This window comes from Parasteatoda tepidariorum, chromosome 1 (genome assembly GCF_043381705.1).
Source record: "Parasteatoda tepidariorum isolate YZ-2023 chromosome 1, CAS_Ptep_4.0, whole genome shotgun sequence".
NCBI classification, from domain to species: Eukaryota; Metazoa; Arthropoda; class Arachnida; order Araneae; family Theridiidae; genus Parasteatoda; species Parasteatoda tepidariorum.
Genome location: NC_092204.1, coordinates 65,803,384 through 65,831,268, shown reverse-complemented (window position 1 = coordinate 65,831,268; position 27,885 = coordinate 65,803,384). Strand labels below are relative to the sequence as shown.

General features: G+C 27.9%; 1 protein-coding gene across 8 annotated transcripts in view; it reads right to left on the bottom strand.

Annotated features, from left to right (window-relative positions):
* The window catches only part of LOC107452018 (carbonic anhydrase-related protein 10-like), a 482,641-nt gene that overhangs the window by 135,952 nt on the left and 318,804 nt on the right, over window positions 1-27,885 (bottom strand). For all 8 annotated transcript variants that reach the window (XR_011636879.1, XR_001585143.4, XR_011636876.1 and 5 more), the window contains exon 3: window positions 18,299-18,435. Coding sequence is in view for 5 of the 8 variants with exons in the window: in XM_016068291.4 (XP_015923777.2) it covers window positions 18,299-18,435 (137 nt within the window). In the remaining 3 variants the exon portion in view is untranslated. The remainder of the gene's footprint in view (window positions 1-18,298; window positions 18,436-27,885) is intronic.

Here is a 27,885-nt window from a genome sequence, read left to right as displayed (position 1 = left end):
TATAGTATAGAGCAATGAATATAGAAAGGGAAAAAAGTCCAGGTATTCGATTACGTAACTAACGCGGGAAACTGCTCGCTATACCAGAAAAGTAACTGGCAGGGTAAGTAACTTACTAAAATTTAGCGGAGAGTCATTTGAACTAAGAACCAGCACATAAGAAGCAAAGTGACAGTCACGAGGTACCTCACCTGTGCACCAGTTGTTGGACAATTCTACATGCATAATTAGGTACGCTGATAGTCGCCAACTGCCATTTTATTCTTTCTTCCTATGCCAAAGTGTGTTATCAGATTAAGTTAACATAGATGATATAAATATATTCTCAAAGAAGTATCTTAGTTAATCGAATAGTATAGAAGCAATAGCGTAAAAATGCATAACAAAATAACAACAAATAAAGAGAGAAAAGTTTTCTTCTTATCCACAACCTCAGTAGAGGTTAGGAAGGGATGAGGATATGAACTCGTTTCAAGTACCTCTGTTTTTGTGCCCCTGAATGTTGCTTTTTCCTTCAAACACTGGGACCGCGCCTAACCTTAGGAGATTGGTTTACATTATGTCAATTGAAGCTAGACTTCTTCCCCTATGCATATTCATTGGTACAGAGCTACAGAAATTAGGCATCGACTCTTATAGCAGGAGAGTATTGGGGAGAAAAAATGATTTCTGAAATCGATATAACTCTTGGGCCCATGAGTTCCAGCTTGTTTCGCTTTTTGAAATAGAAATATTTTGTTATTAGATTATTATTCACAATTGCAAATTAGACCTCTCCCTAGAAGCAATATTGTAGAAGAAAAAATCTTTTGAATGAAATGAAATTTGCCTATAGGTTATGTTAAACTTTGTTTAACAATAATACAAGAAAATGCCACACCATTGCTAGGTTAAATAAAAACATTTATAAAATTGCATGTATAATTATTTCAGATTCAGTATATCATCACCATGTATAACATTCTCACGAACACTTTAAGAAAACAAAAAAGCCTTATTAAGAATGTTGAAACTAAACCAATAATTTGCTAATTGTGTATAGTCTATAACTTTGATTATTCTCTTGCGTTGGATCCGTGATGCATTTTATTCAGTAAAAACAGCGAAAATGCAGTCAGTTGAAATAATTCCTGCCATATAGGACTTTTAGTTCCATACAAAAAGAAATCCGGATTAAATTCGGATATAAAGAACAGGCAGTTTGGTTTCATCAACAATAAAGTCCATTTTTATCGTGAAATATTGTTATGAAATTTTTACAGTGCGATATACTTAATCAGATTGATTCACTGATTTCACTGTAACTGTGACTGTAAAAGTTACTGTATATTAGAGCAGAGAGTTCCTTAAATTTTGATTTTACTGTAAAAATTACCGGCATTCTGGGTACCGGTACATTTTACAGTAAATTGACTCGGAATTTTTTACAGTGTAATTAAATTCATCACCTGTATGGTCCTTTTTTTAAATCTCTATTTAGTCTTCAACAAAAATTCTTATATTATCTAACTTTTATTGAAGTAAAATTAATTCTGCGAGAGGAGTGTATTTATTCATTACTTAAAAATGAATGAAATAATTATCAAATGCAAAACTTAATAAGATAAAAAATTAGGGTAATATGTGAACTAAAAGATGCTTGTAAATAATGAACCAATTTCACAAAATCTTAATTTATTTGAATTACATTGGACTTAAAAAGAATTGACAAAAAGTACATTAAATCAGCTTTTCACAGTTTAACGAAAAATTTGAAAACGAAACTGGTACTATTTCCCCAAATGCAAGTTTTAATAATATAAAAGTAAAATAATGAAATGAAATCAATAAAAAAAGAATTTTTAGTGTTTTATTGAGAGCTCTACAAGGTAAAAAATGGTAATTTAAAACCACATAAAATTTATTTATGTGGTGATATTATTTAAAATAGCATCGAATCAGCATAGAATATGAAAGTTCAAATCGAAAAAAAAGGACATTTTTGTTTGCAATCGAAGGAAAAAACTATTAATAGAAAAAGAAATATAATAAAAAAAACTTCAATGTTTTCTTGGAATATTTTTTATGACACTGGAACAGGAAACAGGAGGGGAAAAAATTGAATTAATTATTGCAAAGATTTGTCAAATAAACACAAAATTAATTGCAATATCTTTGAATGACACTAATTACTCCGTTTTTAATGAAGTTTTTCTTAATTGACTACAAAAGTTATGAAGAGAAAAACTGTCATAAAAACAAAGTAATTATGTAAAATCATTTTCATTCTCATCATTAGAATTTATTATTAAGTTAAAAAAAGAATAAATAAATACATTTATTTATAATATAATTGAATTGCTCTAAGTTTTGAAGTTAAAGAAAGAAATTGTTAATTGTTATGCTACTTGAACTTATTTATATATATGTTACCGGCAAAGCATGAAACGCCGGCATTCTATAGAATGCCTACGCATTGTATATAATGCCGGATGTTTTTAGGCAAGGTATGAAATATGAGAAGTATTAGATACTTTCCCTAGGCATTGTACATAATACTTAGGTATTCTATAGAATGACAAATGCTATTTAGGCAAAGTATGAAAAAAAAAACGTCTTGATGAGGTTAATATGTAAATGGAGTGCATGTTACTTTGAATGACCGAAATCGGTGGATGTTGACTTTCAGCGGTGAATGTTGACAATCACATAGTCGCTTTGATGAATGTCCGAAATATTTATTACATTCGATTTGATATTTATTCGTGGATATAATTTCGTGGGATAATTGACATTCACCGGTGAAAGTCGACATTCTCCAGATTTCGGTCATTCACAGTAACATGCATTTCTCAAAAATAAAAATGTTAATCTGAAAAAATACTGAGAGTGCCATTAAAAAACATTGATTCAAAATGTGTAAAGAAAATAAAAAGTTGTGCAACGCATAATTTATGCCTTTCTTATTAAGGGAAACAAAATTTTCATATAAAAAATAAGAAATTAACCTTTTTGTTGCAACATGGCAGGCTTGAATGACCTTTTGAATTTGTCATTTTTGAATGACATTTTGACGAATCGGAGATGTATTTTATACTTTGCCGGTTTCTCATTTGGCATTCTATAGAATGCCTAGGAAATGTGTAAAATATAAATCGTTTCATACATTGCCGGCTAGTTTTAGGCATTATATACAATGCCTAGGTATTCTATAGAATGCCGAATTCCAAACTTTGCCGGTAACATATACATCATAAGAAGGTATCGTACCTAATAATTCCGTACATTCTATTTGCTCAGAAAAATTACAAAATACAGTTGAGTGCAAAGAACAAAATTCAGTTAGAATTAACATAAAGTCATTCGAAGTTATGAAAGTTTTACCTTATTTACTTTTCTCTTACTTAACGGTGTTTACCTATAATATTTATTTATCAATATTTCTTTAAAATAGGGCATCACCACCTCCTTTTCACTATCACTCGACAACTTAGCAGTTACTTTCGTATCGCTTCTTGACCCGCTAGCTCACCAGATATTTAGTCTAATATTCTTGTTTAAGCTACATACTCGTACAATGACCAAAATTATCTGGCAATCAGTCATTACTCAATCAAAAATCTTCACGTCCTAATTTATTGAAAGAAGTACTAAACAATACATAACATAATTTTATTCGCAAAATACATATTCATATTTATAATTTGTGAAGAGTATGCAACATTATAACTCACCATGAGTAAAGAGAGTCAAATGAGAAAGATATACTTTCTGAATACGTAAATTGTACCGTGCATGCAAGCAACTATTATTATTCTTTTATTAATATATACATATATATATATATATATTAATAAAAGAAGAAAACTGAGCGTTCAACTGAGAATTATAATTTTTTTGCTAAGCAAATAATACCTTTACTTTGTTTTCTAAATGCACAGCTTGTATTTAGTGTGAGTGTGCTTTTTTGTATTCCTTTAATTCTTTTTCATAATTTTGTTTCTACATTTATGCATCTCTTTAATTCTTTTGAAAATTTAAAGTCGCAAAAACTAGAAAAATTTCAAAAATTGAATTTTTTTTAAAAATATATTTTTTCCTTCAAGTCGTAAGTCTTACCGCACTAATAAAACCGGGTACGCTTGTTAACTCTATGGGAAATTTAGAAGTACTAGAACTTAAGAGAAACAGATATTTCTATTTTATATGACAATTTAAGAAAATCATGCATGAAATTTATATGTGATGCAATGCAGTTCTTCCTACATTGCAACACCACTTCCGCGAGCCCAGCATTGACATACATCGATGGAGTACCCGGTCTCATCCCAGAGTAGATGTTATCGAAACGAAACAGAACAGTGTTTCTTTTGGACCAAATTTTTCTAGTTTGTTAGGGTATGAAACTGTAGTAAACATGTATTGAACTAAAAATGAAATTTATATAATTAACGAAGCGAATACTGTGTAAAAGCAATTGCTATAATTGCAATGACCAATAAATAATGCTTGTTTAAAAACATAAGAACATTAGAGAGTTAACATAGCAAAACAAAATTATCTACACAGGCACTGTGAGTATCGAGTATTTCAGAGTTCTGCCCGCTAGAAACAGAACTAATTTCGACACAATCGAGGTACTCTCGCTTTACCGCCCGGTTTTACTTCGCTTTCCTTCATAGTAGAATAAGTATTGCCTTTCTTTTAGCTATTATTATAATGTTTTCTTCATTATTTATAAGCATGTATTTAAAGATGCAATTTATACTTTTCCATTCAATTTTTTAACTAATTAGGCTTCAATTATATATTAATATAAATGTGATTAATTTCAATTTATAGGAGAACAAAGAACATTAAATATGAATTTGTAATTGTTTGGTAGAAATGAACTATTTATGTATCGGCGCTTTTAAATTTTAAGGAAAAAAGACGTATGGTTTAAAAATTAAATAACAAGATTTTAATTAAAACGGTACTGGTGAAAATGTTAATTAAAAATAATTATTAGCGTTAGCATAATTTTTAGCATAATTTTTTCCGAATATTAGCGTTTTTAAAAATACTTAATAATTTTACTTGATAAATGTTTTTTATTAATTAGTGTAAAGTGTGTTTTCTGCTTCCTTTATCAAATTGAGTTTTTGGTCTAAATTGAAAAAAGCTATTTTCAATAATAAATTTTGTAATGAATGAAATTAAAACATATCAATTTTTAAAATAATGTATATATAAATAAATAAAACAAAAATTTAAAGAAAAATGCTACAAATGAAACATGTAAAATATTTATTCGAAAAAATGAATCGATCCTATTTCTGCTCGCAGGAAAATATTCACATAAAATTTTTTGTAAATTTTTAAGAAAGCATAGACTTACAATAAACACATTTTCAAAAATATAAGTGAAAATTATTGTTTAATTGTTTGATCTGAAACCAGGCAAGAAAATTATTAGAAAAAATGAAACTGAATTTATAACTGATGGACTAATTATTTTTCTTTTGTTCTATTCTTTGTTTTTGAAATGTGCAAATGATATTTATAGTGAGTGGGCTATATATTTTGACAACTATGTATGTATTACTTTAATTGTCTTTAAATTTATATAGCCACAAAGACTTCAGAAAATTTAACTAGAGTAAGAAACAAAAGATGTCGTATGGTAATGATGTTCCTGATATATTTTAATTAATTTTACTTTATTCATTATCTTGAAACAATTTCCTTTTAATCTGTTAACTATATTTCTATCGAATTTCATTTCATTTAAGTTTTTATTTTAGTCGTATCTTATTTTCAAAGAAATCATTCCCTTGTAATTCAAAATTTTAATTTTCTGTTATGCTTTAATTAAAATATAATTTAATTACTATATAATTTAACTTTATATTGAAAAATAGTATAACATATCGCACAAAGGAAGAAATTGCATGATTTGTTAATTATTTTATTTGCTCATTGTTCAAGGTCAAAGGGAAAATAGTTATTTTATTTTTCTTATCATAATTATTCTTAGATTATTGCATTGTATTTATTGTATTCCATTTTATTTTATTTTAATTTATTTTTTTGTTCCGCNTTAATTTTTTTACAATTTATAGTCACAAAGACTAGAAAAATTTCCAAGATTGAATTTTTTTCTAAAATTTTTTTTTTCTTTCAGAAGTCAAGTCGTAAGTCTTACCGCACTAATAAGACTGCATACGCTTGTTAACTCTATAGGAAATTTAGAAATACTACAACTTAAAAGAAACAGATATTTCTATTTCATATGACAATTTAGGAAAATCATACATGAAATTTACATGTGATGCAATGTAGTTATTCCTACATTGCAACACCACTTCCGAGAGCCCAGCATTGACACACATCGATGGAGTACCCGGTCTCATCCCAGAGTAGGTGTTATCGAAATGAAACTGAACTGTGTTTCTTTTAGGTCAAATTTTTCTAATTTGTTAGGGTATGAAACTGTAGTAAACGTGTATTGAACTAAAAATGCATTTTATATAATTAACGACACGAATACTGTGTAAAAGTAATTGTTATAATTGCAATGTCCAATAAATAAGGCTTGTTGAAAAACATAAGAACATTATAGAGTTGACATGGCAAAACAAAATTATCTTCACAGGCACCGTGAGTATCGAATATTTCACAGTTCTGCCCGCTAGAAACAGAACTAATTTCGACACAATCCATGCACCCAGTCTCACCTTACCGCCCGATCTTACTTCGCTTTCCTTAATGCTAGAATAAGTATTGCCTTTGTTTTAGCTATTATTAATAATGTTTTATTCATTATTTATAAGCATGTATTTAAAGATGTAATTTATACTTTTCCATTCAATTTTTTAACTAACTAGGCTTCAATTATATATTAATATAAATGTGATTAATTTCATTTTATAGGAGAGCCAAGAAACTCATTAAATATGAATTTATAATTGTTTGGTAGAAATTAACTGTTTATGTATCGGCGCTTTTAAATTTTAGGGAAAAAAGGTGTATGGTTTTAAAACAGAAATTAAATAACAAGATTTTAATTAAAACGGTACTGGTGAAAATACAAATTGAAAATTAATTCATAATTTTTTCTGAATAATTTTAAAAATATTACATTTTTAAAAATACTTAATAATTTTACTTGATAAATGTTTTTATTAATTAGTGTAAACTCTGTTTTCTGCTTCTTTTATCAAATTGAGTTTTTAGTCTGAATTAAAAAAAGTTATTTTCAATATTAAATTTTGAAATGAATGAAATTAAAACAAATTAATTTTTAAAATAATGTATATGTAAATAAATAAAGCAAAAATTTAAGGAAAAATGCCACAAATGAAGCATGTAAAATATTTATTCGAAAAAATGAATCGATCCTATTTTAGCTTGCTGGAAAATATTCATATAAATTTTTTGTAAATTTTTAAGAAAGCATAGACTTACAATAAACACATTTTAAAAAATATAAGTAAAAATTATTGTGTAATTGTTTTATCTGAAATCAGACAAGGAAATTATTTTAAAAAAATGAAACCGATGGACTAACTATCTTTTTTATTGCATTTTTTGTTTTTGAAATGAAACAAATTATATTTATAGTGAGTGGGCTACATATTTTGACAACTATGTATGTATTACTTTAATTGTCTTTAAATTTATATAACCACAAAGATTCAGAAAATTTAACTAGAGTAAGAAACAAAAGATGTCGCATGGTAATGATATTCCTGATATATTTAAATTAATTTTACATTATTCGTTATCTTCAAACAAGTTCGCTTTTAATCTGTTAATTATATTTCTAGCGAATTCCATTTCATTTAAGTTTTTATCTTATTTCGTATCTTATTTTAAAAGAAATCATTCCCTTGTAATTCAAATTTTTCATTTTTTGTATTATTTTAATTAAAATATAATTTTATTACTAGATAATTTAACTTTATATTGAAAAATAGTATAACGTATCGTACAAAGGAAGAAATTGCATGATTTGTTAATTATTTTATTTCCTTATTGTTCAGGGTCAAAGGGAAAATAGTTATTTTATTTTTCTTATCATAATTATTCTTAGATTATTGCATTGTATTTATTGTAATCCATTTTATTTTATTTAAATTTATTTTTTTTGTTCCGCTTTATATTTTTATATTTCTTATTCTCTTGTATTTTCTAACTATCTTTGTTTCTTATTTCAAATGATAGCCATTCCTTTGTATTAAATGAATAATCCCAAGAAACTGAAGCCGCAAGATATAACTTGATTAAAAAATTCATTCGCTTTAAAAATAGCAGTCAATATGTTTCAAGTTCTCGAAAATAGTTTCTCATTTTCAAGACTTACCAGACATGAATGAGAAGAATCAAAAGCGAGATGAAATCTAAAACGTAAAGTTGCCAACAAAAAATGGTAAAATAAAGGTGAGCAACAAAACTAAAAAAAGAATCAGTTGCCGAGGGAGACGAAAAAGATGAAAAACTACAATGGCTGATAGGCGCAAATCAATGTAAAGTGCATTCCATAATACCACAGCCTCTTAAGTTGAACTCAACATGAATTTATTTGGCACCCTGTATCTTTTAAATATGAAAATAAGAGCCGCGATGTCTCAGGAGATAGAGCATTTGCCTTCCAATGAGGCGAACTGGGTTCAAATCCCAGTCGATACGAATTCCGCATCCGGCTTGCACCGACCACAGTGCTGACGTGAAATATTCTCAGCTGTAGATGGATCATGGATTAGAATCCCCCTGCCGTTAGGCTAAACGTGGGAGGTTCGCGTGGTTTTCCTCTCCATGTAGCATAAATGCGGGTTAGCTTCATCAAAAAGTCCTCCACGAAGGCAAATTTCTCCCAATACTAGATCCAGGAGTTCCCTTGTCTTCTAGATTGGGTTCAAAATTACAAGGCTACGGAGTTGAGCATTAGTAGTCGTAAACCCATAAAATTGGGTCGGTTGTTCAACGACGGTTATGTAAAATATGAAAACAAGAAAATAAAACCTTTTGATTACAAACTATTTAATATTTTGTTTTTCAAAAAATGCAAAAGCAAAACTTTCTTATAATTTATCATTTTAATATGCTTTCAGAATAACGGTTGCATTTAACTTTTCAAACAATAACTCCAAGAACACGCAACCTAAAGAATGAGTTTAGTTGAATATTATTTATGTTCAGCTTAAACTATAATATCGCACTAACTTCTAAAAATTACATTGTTCAAAAGTTAATAAAACAATAATGGTGGTAATAAAACAATAACAATAATTTATTTTGGTGTCTTAAAAAATGCTTTTAGCAATATTATCTAGCATTTTGAATTGTCACAAAGGTTAATTTAGTGACTATGATAATTATGAAATTTTAAGACATTAATGTTATGTAAATTGGTTATAGTTATAATAGATAATCTAGAAATAATTGAGAGAAAAATTGTCGATGATTATCCCTTGTGATAGGGATAGTGATAATCTTTCATTAAAATGGAAATAATTGATATTAGATTTTGTAGTGCTTGACATTTGAAGAAAAACGTAAAGGGAATAGATAATGGATCTAATTAGTTTAAAGCTTCTCAGATTTGTAAACAATCAATAGAATTTTAGGCATGTTTTCTGAAGATACTATGAAGAAAAAGAATTTTTTTCTTCTTCTTTCAAAACACAAATTGGATTTTCTAAAAATTACATGTTTAAAATACTTCTATATTTAAAACATAGAATAATACACTGCAAAAAAATCTGTTTCATTTGCAGGAGAAAACTGTCAGCTGGTGTTCTAGAATAAAACCGTTTATTTTACAAGAAACTAATGTCATGCAAAACGGAGGTCTGTTTTTTAAACAGATAAGTACTGTTATTTTAACAAACGAATCCTGCTATTTTAACAAAAAAAAACATTTAAAAATAATTATGTTCGTATTGTAGTTGGTTTGATCTGAAAACATAATTCTTATGACAGGTCAACGTCAGAATTCGAAGGTAAGCCGCCTCATTGGAAGGCTAGCGTTCTGCCACCTGAGTCAGGGGAGCCCTAGTGTTTGGTTTTAAAGAAAAATCGTAAACTGTGTTTATCTTAAAAGTCTTATTGAAACCATATTTAAGTGGTAAAGCGTTTAAAACTTGTAAAAATATCTGAAAATTTTCATACCGAAAAACTATAGACAAATAATTATCTGGTAAAGTATCAATTTGACAACGAATTCAAATCACTATTTTATTTATACGATGTTCAGAATCATAAAATAATTTATGAAGATTAAGAACAAGTATAGAAAACAATCGTTGAATATTAATCGTTAATCGAAAAACGATAAAGCTATCTCACGGTAACCAAAACTGTGTGGCGAAAACTAGAATTTGAATTGACAGTTTTAATCCGTTGATGATTATGGTGAAAAACAGAAAAACTGTTTTATGAAAAACAGCTTTGAGCCGTCAAATATACAAAACGCACTTGGTAAGTACTTGTGGTAACGATAAAAAGCAGAAAAAAATCAGTTTTTTTTAAAATGTATAAACGGTTTTTATTCTGAAATTCTTTTGTTGAAAATTTGCAGTGTTTTTTTACAGTGTAGAGGATAGAACAGGAAAATAACTAAATCCCAAACATTTGACCACTTCCTTCAAAAGTTTGATCAAAGATTGTTTGAAAAATGTCACCAAGCATTATAAATATGAAAACAATTATTCGGGTATTTATTTATCATAAGCTGAGTTCAGGACAATGAAATGGGTAGTTGAATTTTGTTAAAAGCTAAATAGCTTAAAGAATAGTTCTAAACGCAAATATATTATGGTAAATTTTGATTTCCACAGACATCGAGATTGGATTGCTTTCATCTCATTAAATAATACTTATTATATATTCTGAATCTTTTTGAAGAATCAACTATTTACTTTACAGTTTCATACAGAAACATATTTTCATTGATACATTTATTTTAATAAAACGGATTGTAAAATAGATAGTTGCTAACATAAATGCAAGAATGAAATAATATTCAAATTTCAGATGTCTATTATTTGCTACACATACATCCTTTAGAATTTAAAATCAATTCATTCATTTTTTTAAAATTATATAATCTCGTATTCTGAATCAGTGAACCTCTTTTACCAGACTAGAAATGGATAAAGTTTCTTCGTTTTTGACGAAACCGTTTCCTGGTATATGCTACGATTGAACATGTTGTCAAAATGACGAAATTACTGTCGTCACGAGGAAACGAATTTCATCAAAAGTAAAGGAATGTTTCTCCATTCGTTTTATTTTCAAAATTAAAAAAAAAAGAAAGAAGCGCACCTTGTGGCACTTGTAGGGTCTTATGGTGTTTAACGGGTGGTTATGGGGATCATTTATCCGAGGGCACCATACAGGTGGATAAATATCGTTTTGTATGGTCGAGAAAAATTACATCAATGCCCGAAGCAGGATTTGAACCCGGGATCTTTCTGGAATGTAGCCAATTCCTTGACTAACATACGGCTGGTGGGCTTGTTTTGTGAATCTAGTTTCGATCGCCCAGTCATAATTCTAATTAGTCACCTCCCACAATGGATTGCACTGCGATGAGCTTCTGAGTTAAGCAAATATTTCGTATTTAATATTTTAAGAGTTCACGTTTCGTAACAAATATGGTGATCTCGTGACAAAATTCTTCTCAAAATTCACGAAATACAGCTCAAAGAGCACTGAATCGTCAAAAGCCAGAGTTCTATTTCTGAGAGTGTAATTAAACTTTTTACGAACTTATTTATCTCTACTTAAAAATATATATACCTACTTTTAAATTTAGTTTTGGCAAAAAATAATTTGAATAACTATTTTTCATAAAATGAAAGTGAGAAAAGGGTCTTTTTTAAGAATTAAGAAAATATAGATATCAGAATTGCTTGAGGCAGATTCAAAAATTGTGTCTATTCAAAGCAAAGCAATACTTGACTTGCAAATAAATTCGCTTTGGTGCATAAAATGGTTTGACGAAGGAAAAAAAAAATACTGAATCAACTAGGAATCTCTAAATCTAAATAAATGTTTATTTAAAAGGCAAAACAATGTTTTTTTTACCTTTTCTCCAAGATGATATGATTTTGATAGCTTGATTTTTGTGACGAAGTTACGAGTAGGAAGCATGAAAATTTCATTTTAAGCACCACCTTGTGACGCGATAAAGTGATGGAACGATTACGAGAACGTTCCATTAGTTTCGAAATTCTGTCAATTTTTTTCTTCTTTTTATTCCTTTATTTTACCCTTCATTGGTTCTTGTAACGACACTGCAAGAATTTCTTCTATCTAAGCCTTCTATCTAACATAGAAGAAGTTTCCGTATTCATTTTAAAATTGTTCGCGTCATTTTTACACTTAAAAAAAGAACGATATGCTAATACGTTTTACTCAGAATAAATTATTTCTTCGAAGTTTTTTTAAAACTTTTTCTGCGCAAAAGACGTTTTTTCAAGAAAGAAAATCACGAAATCACTGTATATTTTATGATATTTGAATAAACTTAAACTTATTCTTTTGAAGTATGTTGAAATACGTATGTTGAATTTTAAAAGATATTTATAGTTACTTTTAACTATTATTTATTTTAGGTTGATACATTAAAATGCAATTTTCCACATCATACATCTAAATACAATTTTTCTATTTGAAAGGGATTAAGACACCGTTAATACACTTTAATTTTTTTACACAATTTAAAAAAAATTAGGATGTGAAAAAATTACTAACTTTGTCGGCCTATTATAGCTAAATTGTTTGATAGTGGTGCCAAATCTGCCAATCTTAGTGACATTGAAGAGCTTTTTAATAAGACGAAAATTTCCCGTCAACTTTAAAGCTCATGCTAATAGAGCTTCACAGCGCATGAGCGAAAATTTTCTTTAGAAGAAAAGGTATACCTCCGAATACATATTTTGAGTAACATTTAGAAAATACCTTACCCTACACGCTATTTACGCGCTGCAGAATTTAATGTGTGTGCCGACGTGATTGCGTTGTGTGCTGATTGTTTGCGTACCTTAAAGAGTTTTCTTTATTTTAATGACATTTTTTGNACAAGGGAAACTAGGGAAGTGTGACTCGCCAATTTTGAAATAAACTAGTGGGATGCATGCCTTATGAGGAATAATTTTAGGGGGCAACATTCGTTTCGGCCCATAGAAGGTCCTGTGAGACAACAAATTAATTAATTACAAATTAATTACAAATTAATTGGATTAATTACAAATTAATTACAAAAACATTTAAATTAATTACAATCCAATTAATTACAAATTAATTGGATTGTGAGACAATTACAATAACTAATAGTCTGTATTGAAGTAATAAAATACCGATTTTTCTACATATTTAATTATTTTTTATCTCTCACAGGACCTTCTATAGGCAGAAACGAATGTTAATTAATTTATTAATTAGCAAATTAATTAATTATCCAATTAATTACAAATTAATTGGATTATGAGACAATTACAATAACTAATAGTCTGCATTGAAGTAATAAAATACCGATTTTTCTATATATTGAATTATTTTTTATCTCTCACAGGACATTCTATGGGCCGAAACGAATGTTGCCCCCTAAAATTATTCCTCATAAGGCATACATCCCACTAGTTTATTTCAAAATTGGCGAGTCACACTTCCCTAGTTTCCCTTGTTAGTGACATTGAAGAGCTTTTTAATAAGATGACATTTTCCCGTCAACTTTAAAGCTCATGCTAATTGAGCTTCACAGCGCATGCGCGAAAATTTTCTTTAGAAGAAAAGGTATACCTCCGAATACATATTTTGAGTAACATTTAGAAAATACCTTACCCTACACGCTATTTACGCGCTGCAGAATTTAATGTGTGTGCCGACGTGATTGCGTTGTGTGCTGATTGTTTGCGTACCTTAAAGAGTTTTCTTTATTTTAATGACATTTTTTGAGGTATTAATAATTCGAAGAATAGTGTATAATCTTAATTATGTTGAAATAGCTTCGAAAAAAAGATATATATGCATTGATATTACTATAATTGTTTTGCTTGCATAATTTTATTTGCAAGTATAAAAATATGATATTAGATCGCGATGAATTATTTGTGTGGAATTACCCTTAATTTCCTTATTCAAGTTCTAAAAAATATTGCTCTTACTGTTATCTAATTATGTTCTTTTCTAATGAAACTAAAGAAAAAAGCGCCTAGCTGTACAAAGTCTAACTGTAACTCAACTTAATACAGTCTGTACTATAAAAAGTGTCTGTACTGTCTGTAAAAAAAGTGTTTACGCTAACTGTTAAAAGTTGTCTGTAATAAGAAAAAACAAAAAGTCAATCTTTATAACTTTTGTTCTACTGATCTGATTTTAAAAGTATAAAATCCAATTTTAGTACCCTAATACTTTAAGACCGCTCTTTCAATCGCGCGGATTAGCTATTAATCCAATATATGTATATTGATAATACATTCATTTCTTTACAAAGTTTAAACTGATCAAAAAGTTTATTTTCTTAGCTATAATTTCGATATTTAAAACAAACCTAGCAGCTTCAACAACAAACATAAAATAAGATCTGAAGTTCCTTAACGTATTCCAGTGCTCATGGATTATCTTTATCTTTATAGATTAATCATCATAACAAATAAATTTAATAGCATTTTTTACGTTTCGAGCTACTTTATGTAAGAAAAATATTAACTTTCTAATTGCATTAAGTCTAAAATTACTGAAGCGAAATATTAAAAGACATCACCTACATATAGCTTATCATATGCTAATATTAGAAGGAAAAATAAGAAACATACGTTTCAATAAAATATAGTTTATCAACCTGCAACGTGTTATGTAGTAATATCTTAATACTAATGTTAGTGGCTAAGATATCCTTTTTTTCACTGATTCATTCAGTAACTTTTAAAACTAAAGCAAATAGATTCTAAATCAAGGAGTAAAACTTGATAATAGGTATTAATTGAGGCAAAAAATTAACCATGCAGTAAGAAGTAAAACTAATGAAAAAATAGTATTAAATCGATTAAGAGAAGCGCGACAGATTGCCAGACTAATATTGACGCCAATACTGTTTAATAATTTTGGTAATAGATACTAATTGAAAAAAAAAGAAAATAAGCTATGAACATAACAGAAAAATAAGTGGAAAAATGGTATTATGTAACATGTTAAACTACTTCTAAAGCATTTTGGAAGAGAAGACAGGTCGAATCTGAGAAAGCAAGTGCTGAACTCCTTATATTCTCTTAATTTTATTGTTATTACACAAACACACGTAGAGTACTAATTTTATTACATTTATCAAATTTTATCGCATATTATAAGGCAATATTTTATCGTTAATTTTACAAAATTATTTCCAAAGAACTTCGGCGTAACTTACCATGTTTTTCGGTGTTCTCGTAGAGCTAGATTTATCATATTCTAGTAGTTATGTTTACCAGCGTTGAGCAGCGGATCTCAATTTCTTTCTGCTATGAAACCCTAACTATACAACTAGAAAGAACTGTTTTTTTTTAAATATTTAATATGAAAAATGAATTTCTTTTGCAAGTAATAGTCTTAAAATTAGGTTTAGCGTGGCGCTAGTTGAATTAACAGATATGAAGTGACATTTAATTCTGAATTTGTTTCTATTGGAATATGCATAAGTTGAAATGGAATGAAATAAGCTGAATTATGGCTTTCGAAAATGAACTATTATGAGCATTGAAAAAGAAATATAATTCTTTATTCTTGGATTCAGTTTACTTTATTTTAAAAAGTTTGATGGGAAATCCTGAAGCATTTTTTTATATCCATGTTTGTTTTTGCAGCATATTCTTTTAATAATTTGTCCAATTTATATTAAAAAAAAACAGTTTTCTATTTCATTTTTCATTATTTTATTGCAATAAATTTGCAAATATTAATACAAAATTAAATAAATTCTGAAATTTTGATTGCATTTAAATAAATTACGCGTTTCAAAAATCATAACTGGTTAAAAAACAACAACACGGTTTTAACTCTCGGAATCCCTGAACCCATTTCATGGAACCATAGAGTTCCAAGGAACGCTTTTTGGTAACCGCTGATCAAAGGAACAGTTAGACTAATTTACTTAAAATACGCAGATGACCATTAGGATAGATTTGGACATAACATGGAAAACCACTTTGAAATGATTATATATCTGAAATTGATTTGCTTAGTAAGTGAAAATTTATTTAAAAAATAGGATTTTATGAAACGAAAGAAGTTTACAAAATATAGGTAGCCATGAGACAATCAAACCTTAACTTGAAAATCTGCAATTTCTAATCTATCTTCTGACGAATTGGATTTTAATCTCTCTTTTATTAAGATTGCTTTTCCTTTTACTATTTTTTTCCTACCAATTCACTTTTCCATCCTAATTTTTTTTCCGCGATCATTTTTCATTTTCTTTTTTTATTGAATTGGAATTTTTGACATCAAAGGAGAAGTATTTTTTTAATCATGTTGAAGAGAATCAAATCTATTCACTGTAAGACATGTGAAATAAAATGTACACAAAAATAAGTTATTTCCTTCGATGGAAAAACAGGTATTTTGAAAAGATTCTGAAAAATTGCCGATAAATGTACATTTTCTTACATCAGCTGAAAACAGTGAAGAAATTATTGTTTTGATTAGATTTGTAGATTAAGATTAAAAAGAAATTGCAACTTTATTAAATTATTTTTAATAAACTACACTACATAGCTGGAACAAGTTTTGAAAGAATTTGTACATTCAAATTTTAAAGAATTAAAGCGTGAGTATTTTTTTTTATAATTCCAAAAAGTAAATATTTATAACATACTCCCACATGCAGAAAGATATTTTAGTTCACCGTTTCAAAATGATTGGTTTTTAAGAATTCTCAAACTTAATGTTAAATCTAAGTAAAAAGTGAATGAACTAACAACTTCTTGAAAATGTGTAGTTAAAAATAGATTTTCAGTAAACGTCAGAAAAAATGATCAGAACGTTTTTTAAAGTCACATCACAGAAAAACAACACTTTATTGAGTAAAAAAAAAAATCACTGGTACAATTGAAATGGGAAATTAAATTAATAAACAAAAAAATAAAATGCAAAAATATCGAACAAATAAATATTAGAGTCCAAGTATTATTTATTTGGTTAACCAAACGATAATTTATCTAGAAATTTCTATTGCGATAACCATGTTTTTGAATTATTTTTCTGACAATATGAGTCTTAAAAAGTTCTTTAATAGAATAAAACAAATCTTTAAGTAATATAAGATAACATTACCTTTTTGAATGCATATAAAAAGTATTAAAATTAAAAATTTAGAAGCATGATTTAAAATTACATCTCACTACATATTCTTTACCAGGAATATTTTTTGCCTCGTGTAAGAAACGCGATATTCTATTTTAAAGTATTTTTCGGTACTTTTAGTAAAAAAACTATCATCCTCTGCAATTTAGCAATTCTTGACATATATTTGGATATTTTTTGTCAATTTATTCTCCCGAAATCACACATTTGTTAAAAAAACGAGAACTCTGAAATATTTGAAGAAACTATTTCCTCATTTGTGGGTTCTTTTAATTACAATATGCTAGTTCAGCAATATTTTTTTCCATCTGATATTAAAGTCGTTTTCAGAGCATGACGGGATGATACAGAAGTTAGGGCACTCACTTGTTCTGTGTATTTCCCGGTTTCAATTACTGGCTATGATAAACCCCTTCACTCTCAATCCCGTCAAAATCACGGGGGGAGTTTTCATCTCCCTTCTCTCATGCCATGATATTTCCAGGCTAGAGCATGTGGTTTGTGTGCAGTGATAAAATATTTTTTATTCTTGTGTACGTTGTGGATTCAGAGTTACATGGACATATGGAATTTTAATTTCAAGCTAAAAAAAGTACAAAAATAAAAATAAATACATAGATAGAAGATAAAAAATTTTTAATATAATTTTCTTGAAAACTTTTATGACCGTTTTTTTTTGAAAATAATAATATTGTTAAGAGGTGAAAACTCACTCACACATATTATTTTTTCCTTTATGTCTAAATTCTCAATCAATTGCGTAAAGCAATTTGTTTCATTAAGCCTAAATAAATCGAATAATTTGTATCTTCAAACAATAATAATTCCTGTACAATAATAATATCAATTTGTTTAAAACTTCGCTTGGAAAGTTTATTTGCTTAAAATTTCGCTCGTGTCAATAATAAAGAAATTTTTTGTGGAAATTGGGTATTATTTTGTGTATTGATATTTTTTTTAGAACGAAGTTTGGAAAATTGTTGAAACTTACCCTGTGTTTGTCTACGTGAATGACTCTCAGAAAGGGGTCGTATAAAAGTTTATTTGGATCAACATCAACTGGTGATTGTCGATGCCCTTTGCTACAAAGGTTCCATTCTGGATTTAAAAGACCCCAGAAATCAGGACCTAGAAAAAGGAATAAAAATTAAGAAAATGCTGTAATAGAGTAAAATAAGTAAATTATTTCCTAAATATAAAATAAATATATGTTCTTCAATTAATCAAAACTTATTGCTGGTAATGTCATTAAACTCAATCAAAATTATTAATTATTATTTATTTTTATTTATTACAAATTTGAAACAATTAGACATGCAAATAATTTCAAAAAAAATTCGATTCACATTATTTGTTTAGGATAATCTATTGCTAAATCTAAATAAAAATCTGAGCAAACATAATTTTTGCATTTGCTTATTAAATAAATGTTGCCGTCCTTCTGGAATTTGGGGGTATTAATTTAAAATCTGTTGCAACAATGCAAGGTGAATAAGATTTATGTTTCCAGTATGTGATGATTTATAAAAATAACTAAGAAATTCGATTAGGAAATTGCGACAAGAGTAAAATAAATACTTGATTAATAAACAGTGCAAATTTAATCAATTTTAGATTCTATACATTATAAATAAGTAGACTTAATACGTTACATATTTTCTAACAGCGATATTTGCTATTATTTGAGAAAACAAAGATCACCAGATTGCCAAAAGCGTAATTAAAAATCATTAATTAAGAGCAGCATTTAAAAACCCATATGGTTCAATATTTTATTTTCATTCTTTTACATGAAAAAAATGAAGCATTATAATGCAATCATTAATTTATCAAAAAAAAAAATTTAACTGTTCAAAAATTTTTATCTGGAATAAAATCATAAGGAATACAATATAATGCAATTTAATTTAAAGTTATCTAAGATTTACTATTAATGTTATTATTAAATCAAATTTAATAATATGTAATTTACAAATGGGTTGTAAAAATGGGTTGAATTTGTTGAGCTCAATTAGTATTTTCCCACATCACTTTAAATCGGCATTTAATCTCATAAGGGAGCATGAGCTAGTCTTATATAGTATCGATAGTACTTTGATTCATCTCATGGAATAAATATTACTCTAAAAAATTTTAGCTGTTGACATGTTTAGAGTGTAGTATGTGAGATCGGAAGCAATGGTTTAGGAAAATTCTAAAATACTATTTTATTGTACTTTTTATTCAGTTACTTCAACAATAATGTCAAAAAATAGTTGTAATAATTGGTAAACAAAGTAATTTGTTTATTGGCAATATGGTGATATCATACAATATAACCAGTAGTAAATCAGTAAATATAACAAAATTAATCAGCTGATCGATAAAAATGTGAAAAATTAGCATCTAAATTCAAGGAAACTAAGGTAATTTCTGTAAAAGTGCCTTCCTTACATTTGTAGTGTTCATGCAGGTAAAATAGATTTAAGATTTGAAAAGAAAGAGCATTTCTGAGGAAAATAGGATTTTCCTTTTAAATAGGAGTTCTTAAATAAATTTTGTTAACTTGTAAGCATTAAAAAATGGGGGAACTAATTTCTTACGATACATATTATGTAAGCTTTCTATCTTACTACGCATACATCGACTATATATATTAGAAACATAGAATTAGTAATATAATAGTAATATAATAGTAATATAATAGTATTATAATAGTAATAAAATAGTAATATAATAGTAATATAATATTAATATAACAGTAATATAATAGTAATAATAGTAATATAATAGTAATATAATAAAACTTCATGGGATAAACGTAAATTTTGAAATAAGAGTATAGAATGAATGTAAGAAAAAGTAATTGTAAATGACTTTAAAATGAAGGAAGAAATAGATGAGATTACAGATATAAATTAAAATATACATGCGTTGAAAATAGAATGACTAATCTAATAATTAACCAAATTACTGAGAAGAGAAAATAATAAAAAGTGAGCATTAAGTTGACGTTGTATAATATGATTGGTAATAATATTTAAAATTGAGTTCTACCATCTAGGAAAAAAATAGACACTTTACGAATAATAATATTTGGAATAACGTTAGAAGCACAAACTCAGAATATACAAGGAGCTTTATAAAAAAATGATAGTATTTTAATTTCTTTGAGCCATTAAAAAAATTATATTATGTAACTATTAAAAATATATTAGATATTTTTTTATTTAAAATCACGAAGAAAAAAATAAAAATGCATAAATAAATGCATACATATTAGTAAGATTTGAAGGACTTTACATACAAACTCAAACTAGAAATCTCTTTCATAGGGTGACTATTTATAAGTCTGAGTCTGCATATATGGATAGAAAGCCGTTTATAACCTTTACCCTATATAGATACATTCTTTCATAACAGTAAAAGCTACATTTTCACTTGCATTCAATAGCCTGGTAACCTCAGAAATGTTAAAAAAAAGAATATTAAAAAAGCCACTTTTGCATGTATAAATATTTATACTTTTAATAAAGGTGTCATGATTAACATTAGTTTTTTTTAAATGCAATTTTATGTTTAATTTTTAAGTTTTAACTGTTGAAATAATTTATATCGAACACATACTAATTATTTCCTGAACTAATTAACACCCAATAGTGAAAGCCAATGCATTATCTAAATATAGATTTATTTATCGATAAATTGGAAGCAATCTTCATTATTTCGAAAAAGGATTAAAGCGAATATAATAATTAGGAAAATTTTAAGTATTTATAATTAATACTTTCAAAACACTGCAATCGCAATCATCCAGCCATGCTGCTTAAAATAAAATGAAATTGGTTTAAAAAAAATACTTTAGCCATTCGTTCCTCTGCCGATAATGCACCTTTCTGGAAGCTGCTAAATATTCCCTAAACGATCATAATTTCTTCTTATTAAATCGGTAGAAAGGAAAAGATAGAAGGAAAAGTGTTCCACGCCCTTGTTTCCAAAACAAATTCGCGTTCGCTTATACTTTCCTCTGTATGTTAGTAATTACATAAAAGATTTAATTTGTTTCTGCTTAGTGTGTAATTAATTGCGCCGAACAGTAATCAGCGGGTTTAATCGGTTTTCGATACATGCGCTAGGGGCTGAGCCTCAGCGCCGATGCGCCATTTTCTCTAGCTGAGCAACTGCTAATTTGTTAATTGTGGTTTTATCGTATTCAGAGCCACGTGTAGGCGCACCTTTCGTTATTCCAAATAACAGTTTTTTTTTCTTTCTTTGTATGGATTAATATTTGTATGGGAATGGAAAAGGTCTTTACATTGATAAGCCGGGAGAAATATGAAGATTACTGAAATTTCCCGCCAACAAGTTTTCTCTGATAAATCGTTTGCATTTTCTTAGACGAAGCATGGAATTTAACAAATAAGCTGATGAAATGAAATAATTAATTCCCGTAATTTTTAAATCTTTCGTGCTTGGCTGATATTGGTCATTTATTTTGCTTGCTACGTGATTAAATAGAAGTATTTATGATATAAAATAACAGTAGTACAATATGATAGTAGTTATAGTTTTCTTTTCATTTAATGGTTAGCATATTTATGTACATATTATAATAATGATGGTTTTAATGTTAATAACCTCTAAGTAATTACTGTTAGCCGAACAGAAGAGAAATGGTTTATTTCTTAAACAGGAGTTTAGAGAGTTTAATATTTATGCTAAATACATTTTCGGTGAAATAAATGCTTGTAAGCATCATATTTAATATATTAATTGAATATAAGATGTAGAGTATTCAGAAAAAAAAAGAAATAAATCAACAACAAATTTGTTAGGTAAATAGACAATTTTTTCCGGAACACTGAAAAAAGGTAAGATTTTCTAAAAAAAAAAAAAATACAATATGAATATCTTAAGAAAGGTTTTTTGATGCACTTTATCTGCTGTGAAATTAACACTTCTTACGTGTTTGCAGCTCAATACGAAACTTTGGTTTTAACCGAAAAATATTTTCTTTGAAAAAATCTTAACTTTGAAGAGAGTTTCACTATTTAATAAAAATTCTTTTAATCAATAAATAACATTAAGTTTTTACATGCTTTTATGAGCTTAAATAAAGCAGTGTGTAACATTTCAAATATTAAAATTTAGTTATAAGCGTTGTTAGGTAACAAAACTTAACTCAGTGGAGCGACAGCCCATAGAGAACCAAGGCATACTGTGCCCATCTCAGTTTTCTTGACCTTGGGCTCTGGGGTACAGGAGCAGATGTTCCGGTTTATTTGTCAGCCGAATGCAAAACCCCCCGTGCTTAGTTCCCAAGCATGCTTGGTATTCATTTATCGACCCACTGAAGGGATGAATGGCTGAGTCAACCTTGCCCGGTCCGAGGATCGAGCCCAGGACTTGTAGCACGGGAGCGTGAAACGCTACCACTCAGCCACCGGGCGTCTTGTTAGGTTACAAGCGCTTTCAATTTAAAAAATACAGTGACCTTTTTTCATTCTTGCATTTTTGACTATATTTAAAGGGGTACTGACCATGGATGGGCAAAATGTAACCCTTAAGTCGCAAAAACTTCTTAAATATTTGCAATAGAAAGGAAAAAAACATATTAGTTGACAAAAAGCGTTAATTTTTAAGACAGATATTTCTTCGTATAATATTTAAGAATAAGCTTGAAAAGCTTAAAGTAAAATGATTATGCTGACAAAATTTTCAAAATTTAAGAAAACAAAACTGAAAAAAAAGTTTTTTTTTTCTTGTGTAGCTTTTCCAGAATAATCTTCTCTATGATAAATGAAACTTTCGATAATATAATTTCTTTCTACCTGAATTTGTCAATTTACGGTTATTATTCAGCATCAGGTGTCTTTATCCATGCATAATATTTAACTGTTTAACTCTTATGATGGGATAATTAATATATTTTTTATAGCTTTTTTATATGAATATATCATAAATACAGTTAATATTAATTATTCTGTATTTCAGTTTCTATTTAATATTTTTTTTCTCAATACTAAATGAAATTTAGGAGATTATTTTATAAAAAAAGTGTTATTAAAAAATCCAAAAGTAGCTGAAAGACAAAAATTTTGTTCACTGGACTTTTTCAATATTTTTTGATAAATGAATTGATAATAGATTGAAAAGAAATACTAAAATGTTTAAGAATTATAGCTTGGGGCTTTAAAGATTTTAAAGCACACATAATTACAATTTGTTGAGTACTGTATTTTATTTAGTATATAAAAATGGGATAACTGAAAAAAATAAAATAAAATTGAAATGTTTCTATTAACGGTAAAATTAGTAAAAGCATCTTTCCTGGTCCGGCATAATTTCATATATCCCTAATATTTTTCAAAAAAATTTAATAGTTTTCGTTGATACATTTTTATTAAATAAAATACTTTTTCACCAATAGTAAACAATTTCTTGGGAATCTTCCGATAATTATTGATTTGTCAATTTAATTCTATAATTAGAACTAAATTTGAAAACTTTCTTCTTTTTTTTTAATTAAAAATACAACTAAGTATTTTTTAAAAGGCATAATATTAAACAAAGTAAACTCTGAAAGATATAAGAAAGATGTTAGGAACAAAGTACAATGAAAAAATACAGAGTTATGTATAATTTCTGGAAAACTCAATCCACATGTACTGCCTAAATTTTCAATCTTTTACTTCTTAAATACTAATCTTTATGCATGGTTTCAAAATTTCTTCTCTGTTTTTTAAAAAAAAAATTTAAACTTTGCAATAATACTTTTAACAACTTTGAAAACTCTTTTTAATTTAAACTACACAGGGAAAACAATTCTGATAAAATTATTCTATCGTATTTTTAGGACATTTCTGGTAAAAAACAACAACTTATTTCTGGTTAATAAAACCAAAATATACGATATTAAAGGCATTTAGTTTGTAATTTTACTTTAACAGTGTTTGTAATTGTTTAACAGTGTTTGTAATTGTATGTTAACAGTGTACCGGAAACTATGGTTTTCAAACTAAAATTTTTTTATTACACATTTTAAAAAATTATTACACATTTTTATTTTTTATTACATAAAAAATAAAAACCTGAAAGGTAAATTTAACGGAATAAATGGTTTTTATGCCATGCTCTGAAGTACTTTGAAAAATTGCCAAATTGCACCTCTTCTACCAAATTTTATCATACATTGTAAAACTTTACTTGTTAATTTTACCAAAATAATTACCAAAGTGCTTCAGTAAAATATCTGAGTATATGTTACCATGGAGCCAGAATCACGGTATATTTTACTATATTCTGGTAGATTTGACAATAATTGTTTTCTGGGTATAGGTTCAATTCAAAAGAATTGATATAAAGGAATCACTAAAATATTTTTTTAAAAAAGATACAGGAAGGCTTTAGTTTGAAATGCAGACATTGAGTATAATCTGCTTATAGAAAGTTTACCCTAATATATTTTTAATATTTCATTTTTCATCTCAGAACAAAACATATTTTAAAGAATGCCAATTCTGAACTGTACAAATCGCATTACTTCTTTTCCATTTCAGAATGATGTTTACATTTAAAATTAATATTTAGAAACATTAATAATACTTAAAAACAGAAATATTTAAGTGCACTTTTATCCTATGTAGCAAAGAAAAATTTAATTATTGATCTAAAACTATTTCTATTGCGAAAAGAGTGAGAATTTTCGAGAAAGAAGCACAAAGATGGAGAATTCGGGTTTGAAAGGTGAATTATGTGACAGACATCAAACTATTCTAAACTTTGGTTACTTTCTTAATGAAGTTTTCTCGTAAGAAAACTGCATAACCAGGTGAAGAAAACAAATGAACTTCCCGAACGGTTCATCATTTTGGTGCATTCTGAAACATTTTTATTAACTCTTTGGTCTCTCGGTGATTGATTTAAATAATTACAGTTCGTAGCAAAATAGTAGTTTTCTTTTTAAAGAGAATTTTTGCTTTGCTTTGTTTAAATGCTATTGGATGGAAACTATTTGAGTGTATTTTAATGGTGTTTGTGCCACTCTGTTTACAGTCTTTACATTTTTAAGAGTTTTTGAAAATGCTTAAATATAATAAACCTTTATAATGCAACTATTAGCCTTAGTTTAAGTGCATAAATTAAAAACTTAATAAAATAAATCCTGGATTCTGGAACATTATTTTCAAAAATGAAACTTTAATAAGGAAGTAAAAAATTGAAAACAGCAAAATTAAAGAAATATAAAGGTAGATAGAAAAGAGAGTAAAGTAAATAAAAACTGGATAACAAATTATCTATTCACTACTAATAGTTGAAAAAATAACTCTGTGCAAGTTTTAGCCATATAAATCTAAATTTAAATCTAAATTTAACAGTATGTAAACTTACGTCACTTGTTCGGTTTTATTTTACTTTACGAAACACATTGATTTCCTATTTTCTTAAGTAATTAGTAGCTATTGATGTTTATCATGTAAATTTGTTCTGAAGTTACTACATCAAAATAAATGACAAGTTCTGTAAGTATTTTTAGCTAAATTATTGATTATTTACTAAACTTCATAGAGATATGCTTGAAAAATTATGACTTAGTAATCTAACTAATCTTTTATTTACAGTTAAAATGCTTTTAGATTTCAAATGTGAGGAGCTTAAGAGTTGCCCTGTTTTCTGAGTCAAATGAAAAATTTAAATTTTAGGAATTTAGGCTGCAATAAACATAGACTTTTCAAAGGTAGTGGTATTACAAAAAATAATTAATTCGGTTGCTTAGTGAAATTAGATGTGGATTTCGAATTGCAGATAAAAACAATTGCTTTGAGAATATATCCTAGCAAATCAATAAACTTTCCGATGAATTCCTCAATTTAATGTAATTGAAAATAATATTTTTATATTACACTATACTTATTGCAAAGTATTATTTCAGCTAATAAAGATCATTGAAAAATATTTATTGCCACAAAATAGTTTAGTTACTCGAGTACCTTTTTAAAGCCATTTCTGACCAAATCATAATTTTTTCGTCTTTTTACCTAAGATAAAACTATGGACCTTTCTCGTTTAAATAGTGTATGAGATAAGTTTTTACGTCAAATAGAACAGAAATCTCAATAATTTTTACGGAAGCGCTTTGGTTAACATTTTGGTAAAATTAACAATAAAATATAAGATAGAAACCTCAAAATAGTAGTCGTTGTGCGAAGTGAATCTAGATATTGATTTTGAAATGCAGATAAGAAAGTTGTTTTAGATTTCTATTCGAGAAAATCAGTAAATTTCACAACATATCATATAACATAGATTTCTCAATGTTATATGATTGAGAAGGGTAATTTTTATCTGACATACAACTTATTGCAGGGCATGGGATAACCAGGTTGGTTGGACGCTGGGCTCGTGTTCGTGAGTTATTCGAATCCCACCGGCCAAAGAACCCCCCCCCCCTTAGTATTAAATGGTGACTGGTGCACGTTAAATCTGCCTGGGTCACAAAATACTCCAAGTTCCTGTAACATATCAATACGTCTGGGGGGTTACTGAATTGGAGATTAATCATTCTCTGGTTCAAGTCAATCTTACGATCTGTGGACGAATGAATGGAGTATGATTGGGTCCTTCCTGTAAAACGGGCTGTGACTTATATGTCGCTGAAGTCCTATTCTTGGTCTAACTGTAAAAACGGCAAATGCACCTTCTGCCTTAAAAATTCGCTTGATTTCAAACAGGCTTGCTGACATTAGTAAGTGATATAATTAACATCATTAACAACTTATTGTAGAGCATTACTTAAGTTAATAAAGGCTGTTTAAAAACATTTGCAAGCTCATAACAGTTAATTGAGTAATGAAGCTGATATAGACACTGATTTTTCATTGCAAGTAAAAAAAAAATATTCTATTTATGCTTAAGCAGATTAATAATTTTCCCAACATATCAAGGTTTCTCGTTGCATCGTAATTGCTAATCACCGTTATTTTTATGCGAAATAACATTTTTATGATTATAAAATATAATTCTTTTAAAAAATTGCTCAGTGAGTCTAAGTTTCACTGTAAAGAAAAATCGATTTTGCGTTTGGATTAGGAATCAATCAGTTGCCAAAGAATGAAAGTATTTTCACTGAAAATACCAGACTACAACGTCAACGTTTGTTTTCAACCACATTATTTACCCCTCTGATCATGCTGTTGTCTTGTTACTCCTATTATTTCTTCAGAAACACATTCTGCAGAGTGGTAAAAAAAAAGTTAAGTCACGCAATGTCCTTTGACTTAATCTGCATAATGATACTCTTCAGGAAACTTATCCGCCCTCATGTTCCAATCCCAGAATCTTGCTTGCTTCATTACCAGTACTGTTCTTATCTAAGCACTCATTTGTTGCAATGGTTAGTCGGTGAAACTAATTAGATGGTTTAGAAGACAAGAGCACTTTATTGGAAGAAATAGTTTTTCGATTCGTAAAGTCTTGAGTTCCATCTCTTTAACTTCTAAATCCAAGAATTCGGTCGATACTCGGAGTTAAATAAGTCTAATTTGTGGAATCGGAGAAAATTTTTAAGTGAAAGTCAACTTCCATTATTTTATTTTATAT